At 34.0% G+C, this 12,493-nt stretch overlaps 1 protein-coding gene across 7 annotated transcripts in view; it reads left to right on the forward strand.

Moving 5' to 3' along the window:
- Positions 1–12,493, forward strand: part of ed (echinoid) — a 927,271-nt gene that overhangs the window by 902,166 nt on the left and 12,612 nt on the right. For all 7 annotated transcript variants that reach the window (XM_069847996.1, XM_069847999.1, XM_069848000.1 and 4 more), the window contains 3 exons: positions 3,371–3,470; positions 8,982–9,220; positions 9,757–9,818. In XM_069847996.1, coding sequence (XP_069704097.1) covers positions 3,371–3,470; positions 8,982–9,220; positions 9,757–9,818 — 401 coding nt within the window. The remainder of the gene's footprint in view (positions 1–3,370; positions 3,471–8,981; positions 9,221–9,756; positions 9,819–12,493) is intronic.

Genomic DNA, 12,493 nt, shown 5'->3' on the forward strand with positions numbered 1-12,493 from the left:
AAACCGAGTATTTTGAAAATTTGATTAGTACCATACATTTTTTAAAGTTAGTGAGATTTCTATTACTGCTTTGAATTATGATTTCTGATTACTTTGAAAATTTCATTAGTACAGTACCGGTACTGTAAATTTTTAAAAGTTCAAAAGATTTCTCTTACCACTTTGAAATATAATTTCATTAAGTTACGTTCATTATTTTGTCATGCGGAAGGATTTATAAATTTAAATTCTGTTACTTGATTATTGTAAGAATATTACAATGAAATACCATTTGAAAACGTCGTGTTATTTAAGAGTTTACTTTATAAGCTAATCAAAAATCTTAACTCTTTATTATTTTGCATATCATTTTAGAAAGTATTGTTAATATAGCATATATATAGATGGTAAAAAAGATTCCGGAACATATTTTATAATTAATAATACCGTATCTAAAACTTTTAGAACATTAAATAGCTGAAGCTCAAAATAAATTCATGTCACTTTTCATAATAAACATTAATACAAGTTAACTATCACACCATTTAGTTAACACAAGAGCATTGACTTTTCATGATGGAGACCTGAGTTGGAATCTCGGTGAGTCCAAGTGGAATTTGTAACAAAGACGGTGTTGGAACAGGTTTTCTCGAGATACTTTCACATCCACTGTTCCCATTCCATAATCTCATAATTCATAATTCTGTGATGTAGGCTACTAACAGTGCCATCTTTACCAGAAGACCAACTCCACAGAATTCATACAGTGAATAATGTTATAGACCAGCAATCATCAGAACACTGCACCTTTGGGCTAGCGTCTCTTACCTGCGACAAGATACTGCTCTAGCGTGCATTTGTGGCTGCTGGCGGGTATGCTGTCTCCCTATCCCTTGTGCACGACAGAACATATTTCCTTACCCTCCATGCACTCTACCCATTTCAGCGAGTGCTGACGACCACTGTTATAGACAAAGTAACAATGGGAATTCCTTGAGTTTGTACTGATACATGAGTGTTTGGCTGTGACATATAAGCAAGCAGTGTCCTAACTCATTATTTTAACCAAACAAAATATTATTTTTATGGTAGCCTAGTAGGTTGAAGTATTAAATGTGAATAGTAAGATATGTTGTTTTATAATTATTGCTTTCTGTATTTGTGTGGGAGGCATTGTTTATTTTTTAATTTTCTTGTCTTTAGCTTTTGAGAGAGTAAATAGCAGGCTTGAGACAATAAGAAATTTTGCATGCATGATTACATGCTAATATCCAGGTATTTTGTGTTGCACCAGCTGTAACAAAAGCAGAAACTGACTTTCATGATTTCTTATAATACGTAGATATACTGGTATTGTGTTTAAATTTAACGAAAATTGTAAAATTCATTTAAATTTTAAAATAATATAAAACCCAGATATTTGTGCAGGATTTCATCATAATATGCATAAAATTACTAAAATATGCATTATAAACATTCAATTACAATTTATGTATTTATGATAGGATAGACATCTTGTAAATTAATTTACCTTATTTTCTCTTGTTGCATTATGTAATGGAAGTCTTTCTTAGATTTTTGTTCGTGGAACTTTTGCGTCTGCCAGTAACTAATGTTCGGTACAGTGAAGATGTTCATTCTACTTTACCTGATGGGAACTAATGCCACAAAAAATTTAAAAAAATATATATTAGTATGTATATTTCTTTGAGGAGTTATTGTTGTAAAATAAAATGTTGATTACTTTACAAATCTATTCTCCATTGTAATAAAAGTGCATGTATGTATATTTACTCTGTATATATAGTTGGGATGTCAACAAGCTCTCGAAATTTACAAAGAAAAACAAAACATCTATAAACCTACTGTGGACTATTTTAAATCTAAATACAATCTGAACCATATTGAAGTTTATGGCTTGTTAATAGGTTCTCGAGGAGCTATTCCAAAATTCTTTGAGGATTTTAGAAAGACATTTGACTTACCAACTTCTCTTAGGGATAATATTGTTGTACGTGACCTCAAAAAATCATCAACTATACCGCCATTTTCAAAGAACATTTTCTCATATGTTTCGAAATATGTAAAAAAATGCAGTTTGCATACAAATCCGGTCTCTAATATGGAACGAAATTATTAAAAACAGAAGAAAAAGTTTTGATGTCTCATATGGTGATTAGGGTAAGATATGGAGGAAATATTTTTCTATGAGAGCTATAGAGAATATTCAGAGTTTTTGGCAATGACGATAGCATGGATGCAACAGAAAATGAATGATAAGGGAAACCAAAGCACCTGGAGAAACTGGGGGTTCAAGTCTGTTCCCTGTTCCTTTTGCAGAAAAATCGTAATGATATTGTACTGAGAATGGATTCATTCTACGAATTCTGAAAGAAGATACTTCTTACCATAAAAGATACTGTATTAATATAGAAGTTGAACATTGGAGCTCAAATAATATGCGTTAATTTAAAAATATTTCCATATAAAATTGACTGACCATTGTAAGATGCATACAGTAGGCCTACTTAGATTTGATATAAATGTTCTTCAGTTAATTGTTTAATAATAATTATTCCATAAATGTATTATATAATAGGAATATATGTACAAAATTATATTGCACTCTTTCTTTTTATACTCCTTATATGAAGTACTGGTAAGCAGAAAGTATTGTAATTTTGCAAAAATTAATTTCCAGGTTTTCACAGAAATATAAATTTCTTAGATAAACGATATTGGGAAAGTGGATTTTGGTATTTTTTTTATCTGTCCGTTAGCATTCTACTTGTTTGTTGAACTAATGGATACCTTTTGTTCATAGTATCCATAAGTTAATATTTGCTCGTGAAATAATATATGAAATTCTGCTTAAAAAAGAAGACTTATTAACGCCATGTTATTTAAAAATTGCATAAAACTGTGATTTACAAACAAGGCCCTAACAGTATTTCTTTGTTTTTCATTACATAAGAAATAATGTGAAATGAAAGAGTGTGAAACATGCATCCTCAAAATTATGTGGTTTGGATTAGGGTAGGCCTATAAGTTTCACGTAGAAAAATGATGTCTCAATGTCCATTTTTAGAAAGATGTCTCAGATTTAAAAATATTTAAAAATAATATACATATGAATTATTTACAAAAATTAAAATTAAATTAGCTGTTTATGATAAAGTGAAAAGTAACGTAAGTGCCACTGGTTGATATACTCGAAGTATAAATTTTTTTAACTATACAATTGAGACAAATTGGTTAATTTCTTAAATAGATACAGCATGTTTAACTTTAACATGTTGCATAATTATTTTATTATTGGATTTGTACTACCACAATCTGGGAAACTAGGGTAAGTGTTGTTTGTCAGTGTGATTGCATGTTAACATTGCAGTGATGAGGAAGCAGCCAGTGAGCCCCATGGTTCCAATGAAGCCTCTGTACTGGACCAGGATCATCGTGACCCCTCCAGTACCAGTGCCTGTAGTCAACAGGTATGTCTAAAAATCCGGATGTTATAGCAAGCAAAAACTCAGTCTCCTATTGTAGATTTCAATAAAACGTCTTGAAGTATTAGATCAAGGTGACCATGCAATCGGTATTTTTTTTCTTTAGTCTTCTTAAATGTATTTGACATTGTTGATCATAATATACTGGGTGTTCATTTCAAAATGTGTCATGACGTCACTGTTGTGAGTCAAAGATTTGAAGCGAGTTTCAGCTTTTATGTCAGAGAAGTTGCCTATTATTCAAGGCGTTCAATCTGAACTTGAGAACGTGTATGGTATAACTTGAACGTCGTAGCAACAGATGGCGGCCTGTATGGTCTGTGTGCTACCATAACCTCTTTCGAACTGTGTTTTGCGCGGGCAAGTCGTACGCAGGGTATTTGTTATCATCGGTTGCTTACGGCAACATTCCACAACACAAATCAAATGCTCCGTGTCCATGTTGACTGTCCAAGTTAATGTCAACAAATACGTAAGTAATCGTCTTAATCCTGTCGCCATACCCTGACAGTAAGAAAAAAACTCACCTCAGTACGTGTTTCCAAACAGTTCATATTCCTGCCACTATCAGCGTTACCGTACATATCGGTACATACTCTTCAGGATGAACGCCGTACTTGCTAGGCAATTTCTCTGGCACATAGGTAATACGCCTCTGAGGAAGTGTAGGAAGATTGAATTCTCTAGGCTCATCGGCTAGCCACATGACAGCATACGGCGAGCCATGACACACTTTGAACTGAACACGCAGTAGAGGGTGAAAGCGATATAACCCTGCACATTGAAAGAAGGGATAGATTACATGAAAATAAACAAAAATCTATTGTATGTTTTGAGATTAAGTGTATTGTTAATTAAATAATTGCATCAAAAGTATAAACTTGCTGGCAACAACGCAATGTCCAAAATTCCAAATAGAGGCATTGAACTCATCCAACGTGAGAGTAAACAAAAGGCTACGTATTGCAAAATTAAGTGACTGCTTCGGCTCAGGTTTCTCTCTACCAAATTTAAAATCTCTTTTTCCCTGTCATCAATTTCATCAGGTCGTTGTCGACCCCGATTGCGAAATGTTGAAATTACGCTGCCTGTGTCACAGACCAGCTAGCAGACAGCATTGAATATCTCTGCATTGGGTATTGAATGAATGATATAGACATGATGTCCCATGTTGGGCAAAGGCCTCCTGTGCTGGGGGTTGGACTCCCTTTACAGGGGTGCTTATGGGTAGCCAACTTGCTTGGTAAGCCAATCCAGGCGAGTTGTAGATACTATCATGGCATGGTTATTAATCCTGTTAAACTTTACTAGTCTCAGCACTTTGTTCTTTGGTCCTTTTATGCACTATCCACGTATTATTAACACCAGCACTTTGACAAACATTGAGATTATTATTTACAATATTTTAACTAGCACTTCCATGGACACTGACTTTACTGTTTACATTATTTTAAATAGCACTTTCACAAACACTGATTTTACTATTTACAATATTTTAATTGGCACTATCACAAACCATGACTTTACTATTTACAATATTTTGACACATATGTTTGCTATTTTCAACTAACACTTCAAAATCACTGAGTTCACTATTTACAATATTTAATATCCTACCGGAAACCTTTCTGTATATGTGCATAGAACGGTATGCCAATTGCAATATGCTAAGTTGAATGGCAATACAAACTAAACTTAAGATCAGAAGATCATGCAATACTGGGACAAGACGACCTTGACTACCAATTGAGGAGCGTTTTTGCAAAAGTCAATAGATGCAGAAATCAAGATTTTACAGAAATTACACTAAGTGACAGGATCTATCGAGTTTTGAAAAAACCTGGAAGGTTTGGTAGTCTCTACATACGGTATGAATCAAGTTTTAGTAAATCTGATTTCATAGATCGATTCCGGAGGTAGAAAACATATGATATCAATATGTAATTCACTTTCTAAAATTTTTGCATCTATCAACTTTTGCAAAAACGCTCCTCAATTATCCCCTATCCCTAGTGAAAGAAAGTCGAGAACAGCTGATCAGTGTTGCCACATCTAGTCTTGTTAGTCAGGCAACAAATTTGCAATACTTTTTATATAATTTAGATGAAAAGTGTCCATTCTATCTAAATACGATAAAGGGGAAAAAAAATTATTACGTTCTCTATAGGTATTGACAGGAATGAAGGTCCTGTGAATAATAATTATTCACATTGATTACGTTAAAGTTTTCAGAAAACACGCATTTTCTTTCGAAAACTATAAAATTCCCACTGATATGGTATTAGACGTTTTTGTTATACTCAATATGACCAATTCACTCTCCAAAGCTGCAGAGTTATTTCACTTCCACTCTGTATTATTAATGAAATTAAATGTTTTACGAATGAGAAGTTCATAGTTTCAATAATGTGTGTATAATAGATAAACAAATTGAAATTTCAGAAACCTTAATTAATAGAAAAATGGTGATCAGTCTTTTATCAGAACCACACAGTGAGGGAAGTGGGGTGGTATGCGCTGGTATGGAATACCGCCACTGGTTTCTATGGCCAGAAAATATATACCTTTAGTGAAAAATGACATACTGTCACTGAAAAAATGTGATCTGTAAAAATTTGTTTATACATTTCTTCACAGCAAAGAGTACTATCTGTTTTCTTCGTAAATCTAAACCACACTCTTCAGGAACTGTATTCAACGTGTATTTAGACATGTTTATTTGATAATTGAATTTCTGGAATGCTTAAAAGGGTAGTATTTCAAGTATAGAAGGCTTATGATGGCCATTGTTACCAATTTAGTGACTGTCATTTTTGTTGTTTCACTTTTTATTAATAATTAATTAAGGGACTTTGAAGCTTTAACATTATTTTAAATGATAACTCTCAATGGACATTGCAAAATAATCTAATAACTCAAGTAACTTGAAATTATTTTATTAAGAGCTTTAATGTGTTGCGTAAGTTCCAAAGATTCACGTTACTGACTGCATGAAACAACAGAGTAACAGAAAAGGATTATCGTCATCAGAATGGACCATTGCCATTAAAATGTCATGCAATACTGCAGCAGTAAGATCAGTACTACGGCGAACAACGACTTCACGACAGTGCAGAACTCCAGGATGTGAGGCGACTGAGACTCTTGATCATGTGCTAGGATTATGTCCTAAAGGAGATTTATTGCGCAATGTACGTCATCACAGTGTTCGCTCTTATATTGCCTCACATTTAAGGAAAAATAAAAATCTTGAAGTACATGAAGAAGTACATTGTGTATGGCAGTAACAGATGAGCGGATATAGTTGCTCTTAATAGACAAAAGAAGAAGGCAGTAATATTGGACCAAACTGTATGGTTTGAAAAGGATGTATCTCAAGCATTAGCGGTTGATCAAGGAAAACAAGTCATTTACCGCCCGTGTGTTCCTCACTTGAGTGAGAGATATAATACAATTAATTACACATGGGAGGTGAGGGGTTTGCTTTTTGGTGCCTGCAGATCAGCGTATAAATATACTACTAACATTTTAAAACAATATGATATGACATCTCAAGATATTAAAAATATTTCGGAATATGTATGATAAGAACTTTCTAACTTTCTTGTGTTAAATATTATTAACGTACCTTGTTAACATGTTTCGACCTATTTTCGGTCATCTTCGGAACTGGTCGTTGTTGGTCTTGGCGCCTCTTGTTTCCTGTGTGGGTGCGTTCGTAGTGTAGAGTCAAAGAGTGTATGTGTTTTGAAATTGAGTTGTGTGTTGAGAATATCGTTGGGGTGTGTTTTCGTGTGTCTGTATATTTCATATTGTTCTAGTGTGTTGAGTTTCTGGCTTTTTGGTTGGCTGTGCAGTATTTCCATGTCTGTGTTGATGTCTTTGTAGGTGTGGTTGGCATTTGTGATGTGTTCTGCATATGTGGAGGTGTTTTGTAATTTTGTTATGGCTATGATGTGTTCTTTGTAACATGTTTGAAATGATCTGCCTGTCTGTCCTATGTAGAAGTTGTTGCAGGTGTTACATTTGAGTTTGTATACGCCTGTGTGGTTGTATTTGTTTGTTTGTGTGTTGAGATGTTTTTGTAGAGTGTTATTTGTTCTGTATGCGATGTTGTAGTTTAATTTCTTGAATGAGGTTGCAATTTTATGTGTGTTTTTGTTTTCGTATGTTAGTGTGATGTATTTTTTGTGTTCTTGTGTTTGTGTTATATTCTTCTGTTTTTTGTGGTTTTGTTTTGTCTTGCGTATTATGTTGTCTATTATGTTGGGGTTGTATCCGTTTTCTTGTGCTATGTATTTGATTGTGTTTAGTTCTTCGTTGTAATCCTGTCGGTTCATTGGTATGTTGAGTTGTGTAATCAAGATGTATAAAAATATTTGTTTAAATATCTTAAAGAAATTCATAGGCATTTTACATAATCATTTATATAATGTTTAATCTCTATTCCATATATGCATTTTTTAAATTGTTTTCCGGACCTGTATGGTCATCTGCTATGACAGACGGATTTTATTACATATTCTTTGTATACATCATGTATGTGTATGTTGTTAGGGAGGGGGTATGCCTTTTTTAAATCGAGATATGCCAGTGGAAAATCTTGGAGTAGCATACCGCCTCTGTTTTTTCCCTACTTCCCTTACTGGAACCACAGTATATAAAGATACAATCATATCCCCAAGGGGAATATATTAGGGCTTATATTATATTTAATTAACATAAGTGATATTCTTGAAAATGTCTACCATGGAGGAAAAAATTGTAGGAGATTTGCAGAATGCCTGTCTTAATTGTGTGGAACATTTTAAGTGATTGTAGAACTAGTACAAACTAAACCGATCTTTACTTCAAGAGATGTTTTCAAATCAAATGGTCAAGTGATATATACAGCATACCATGTGACACAGAAGTCAGTTGACAAATGGGAAACATTACTCTAATTGGAAATACAATTGAGGAGGTCAGAAGCAAAGGGGTATAAGCACACTTAAGTTATTTTTTAGAAAATGTGGTTGAAAATACTTAAGATTTCGTAAATTCCGTGAAATTTTTATTTCAAATTTAGTGTGTAATGTGGTTGAAAGATATATTCCATTCCCACTAAAATTTTAGATGCTTTAGCTTGCCTTGGATGTACTTAACACATCTTCTTAGAAATGTCACTTGTATCCCTTATAAAAAACTAAAACCTATACCGGTACTGGCTTTTTAAGAATGGTAATAATCTTACACCTTAATAAACAATCAATTTTATGATGTACTACTAAATCCCTGGGAAGTTCGCTTACATCTTCCTTATTTTTTGGCAACCGTAGTGTCATCACATGTTTTTCAATCATCATCTTAGAGTCTAACAGACATATATGAGATATTTATGTGATAGTAACTATTTTAATTGATACATTATATGTACAATGAGAAAAAAAATCTGTATAATTTGCACGATGCTGTTTAAGTTAACTGAAGACTTGATTTTAACGTTGATATTTTCAGTTCACCATCATCACCCTCTGGTGATGTACTGTGGGACAAGTTAGAGGAGGCACAAATTGAGGATATGAAGGAGTTTTCCGACTTGTTCTCACGTCAAGTGGTAGAGCGCATGCCAACAAAGAAGAAGGAAAAGAAACCTTCCAAGCTGCAAGCTATGAAGATTCTGGATAGCAAGAGATCTCAGAGTGTGGGCATTCTGGCTTCCAGTCTTCATGTAGAGTTCACTGAAATAGAGAACGGTGATTATGACTTTCTTTCTCTGTCTTTAATATAATGGTAAAAGAAACATAAAAACTCAACCAAAAGGAGTTGTTGTAAGACAAAATTGTGACATGGAGTGTGATAGGTTTTATGACAAGGTACTGAAAGACCAAAATTTTTCGCGTAAAGTAAGATCATCTGAAAAATACTCATGGTATGATAGTGGTAAAATGCAGCTCTCTCTCTCTCTCTCTACAACATGCTAAAGTTTTTGCATATGTTCTGCGAAGATTAGCTATTGTGAGTTCGACTTAAAATATAATGCATCCTACAATGTAAAATATGGATGAAATGGAATTTTATCAATATTTATATTTAATTCAACTGGATTATTTGATCCTGTTTGATGTAGAAGCATTTTATCAGACAAAACATTACTAATTACTTTATTTTTAAGAACATAACTTGTCGCTTTTTCGTCTCGTTTTTTTATCTCGAGAAATTATGGTCAGCCTAACCTTACGTTACGTCATTTTTTAAGTATTGGTACTATTTATTAAAATTTCTGTTGCAGCAATTTACAACTTTGATACATCGATGGTTAATCTTGAGGCTCTGCAGCAGATTTATGAAGTTGTAAGTATTTAAAAAGTAATTGATTACGATATTGATTTCTTTCCGTATTGATTCTTAAAGGAAGAGTTTAACTCACTTCTTTAGCGTTAAAGATAGAATATAAGCTGTGTACTCCTGGCATAGCTCAGACAGTATATACCGGTAGTGCATTTGCCTACTGATTCAGAGCTGTGCTTAGATTTTATTCCCGCTTGAACTGATTACTTGGATGGTTTTTTCCTCGATTTTCCCCAATGGTAATGTCAGATAATCATATGGCGAATCTTCATCTCGCCAAATACCATTTTACTATCACCAAATCAAATCCGTCATCTACAGAGTGATTCACGAGAAAAGGTAAAAAATTTAGTATACGATATCTTAGGTCATTTTGAGTGAAAAAGCTCATATGAACATAGGTCTGTTTTCGAACGATGGCAGAGCTAGATGCATTTTTTTGGTAAAACGTCTCACCCCAATATGAATCAGACATTACCATATGCTGCTGACATGAGATGTGAGACAAGGTCACTGATCGTAATGATTGACGTAACATTGGAATCTGCATTGTGAGCGATGTGGATAAGTTCATTCTCCTCACAAACCGGGTGATCGGGTATTACAAATGTCCAATCGCTTGCCCTTATCTGATGTAATGACACAGAACCCGCGCATAACACAAATACACTATCGCTTATCATTCACAGCAGTTCAGTCAGCTATCTACAGTACAGTAGGTATACAGGAACAGTTATCGGAAGTGTTAAGTTGTGTTTTTCAAGATGCCTTATAAATTTTCGACTGCAGAATACGCCGATATTGTGTATGTTTATGGTTTGTGCGATGGAAGTTTCTTGCATGCCGTCGCTGAATATGAACGACACTTTCCGAACAGAAGAGTACCATATCGAAGGGTGTTTACTGTCTATGGGGTTGGATGAAAGGCTTGGTATACCAAAGGAAGGTGAAAACGAGAGAGGCGCTAATCGACCATATTTTGAATACTGCATGCCGCATAAAGAACAGCCACGTGCAACTCTCCCGAGCGATGAGCGCGATTCATACCCGAGCGCAACAGTGCATTGAAGCAGAAGGAGGTACCTTTGAAAATGTGCGAAAACATCGAACCCGACATCTAGAATATTAGGTATGTATGCAAATTTGTCCGTTATGGCTGTAAATGCGAGTTAGTACAATGGAATCCCAGAAGTTTTTGTGCAATCAAAGAGCCATATCTCCGTACCCATTCGAAAATGGACCCATATTCATATGAACTTTTTGACTCAGAATGACTTCAGAATTCACATCCCAAATTTTTTACCTTTCCTCGTGAATTGCCCTGTATGTATAAAAGGTAACATCAGTGTGCAGAGAGACTCCAGTTTAATAATTTATTTCTTGGGTTCGATTCCCGGAAAATTGTGTTATAATTAATTAGGGATAGGACTCGAATCACCTTGTAGCATGCTATTGTGGTCAGGAGTGAAACTGAGAGGGATACGTACCAGTATACATAAGTGATATGGCAGTGTAGTGAGAACTGTGTGATCGAAAATTTCTACTCAAAAGTATGAGAATCTATTAAAAAAATTATTGCTGGTGACAATGGCACAACAAGACTGGGTAACTTGGTTTACTGATGATATTGCAGATACTGAAATTGTATAAGTTACTCATATGGTAATGTTGATAAGCTTTGTGATTGTGAAGGTAACTCGGATTTGAAAATGATCATAAAATATTCCCGTATCAATTATTACATTTTTATTTCTTAATTTTTAAAGATTGTGTTATTTCTGAAACTCAATATGTAAATTTTTTATGTGAGGAAATGCATTATTAGAAATAATAACAAAAACAACGTTGAAAATTAAATTAATTACATGAAAAGCCCTCAATATATTTCCATTTGGAAATGAAAATACAGTTTGTCTATTACATTTCCCGTCATATCATTCGACTTTTAAAATAGGATTTTTCAAATGGTGGTTATAGTTGGAATGTTTTTTTGCAATGTATTATGAAAATACATTGTTATTAAATTTTTTCATGCAGACAGCGGTTTTTTTTTTTTTTTTATTCATTTCTTCTTAAAAAGAAGAAGTGTAGCATACAAGAATTACATTTTGAAAGTTCATTCCTCAGTTTTCCTCTAATCATTCAATGTCTACATTTCGTTAGAATGAATTCTTATTTTTTTGGCTTCCGTTACTAGGTCTATCCTGTTCTCTGTATCATATAATTATCTACACAGAAACCGCTATTGATTTTCATAGTTTATATCGCGTATGAGCATGTGAAATGGACAGACAGAATAAGAAACGAAGCTGTGTTGGAAAGAGTGGGTGAAGAAAGAATGATGCTGAAACTGATCAGAAAGAGGAAAAGGAATTGGCTGGATCACTGGTTGAGAAGAAACTGTCTTCTGAAGGATGCACTGGAAGGAATGGTGAATGGGAGGAGACTTCAGTGCAGAAGAAGATATCAGATGATAGACGACATTAAGATATATGAGACAAAGAGGAAGGCAGAAAATAGGAAAGGCTATAGAATTCTGGGTTTGCAGTGAAAGACCTGCCTTTGGACAGAACACTATGAATGAATGAATGAATGAATATCACGTATGTTGATAAATTCTAGTTTTTATTTAATTTCTGTATTTTCAAATGTGAGTTCTTGGATCCCAAATTTTTTAA

This window comes from Periplaneta americana, chromosome 15, assembly GCF_040183065.1.
Source record: "Periplaneta americana isolate PAMFEO1 chromosome 15, P.americana_PAMFEO1_priV1, whole genome shotgun sequence".
NCBI classification, from domain to species: Eukaryota; Metazoa; Arthropoda; class Insecta; order Blattodea; family Blattidae; genus Periplaneta; species Periplaneta americana.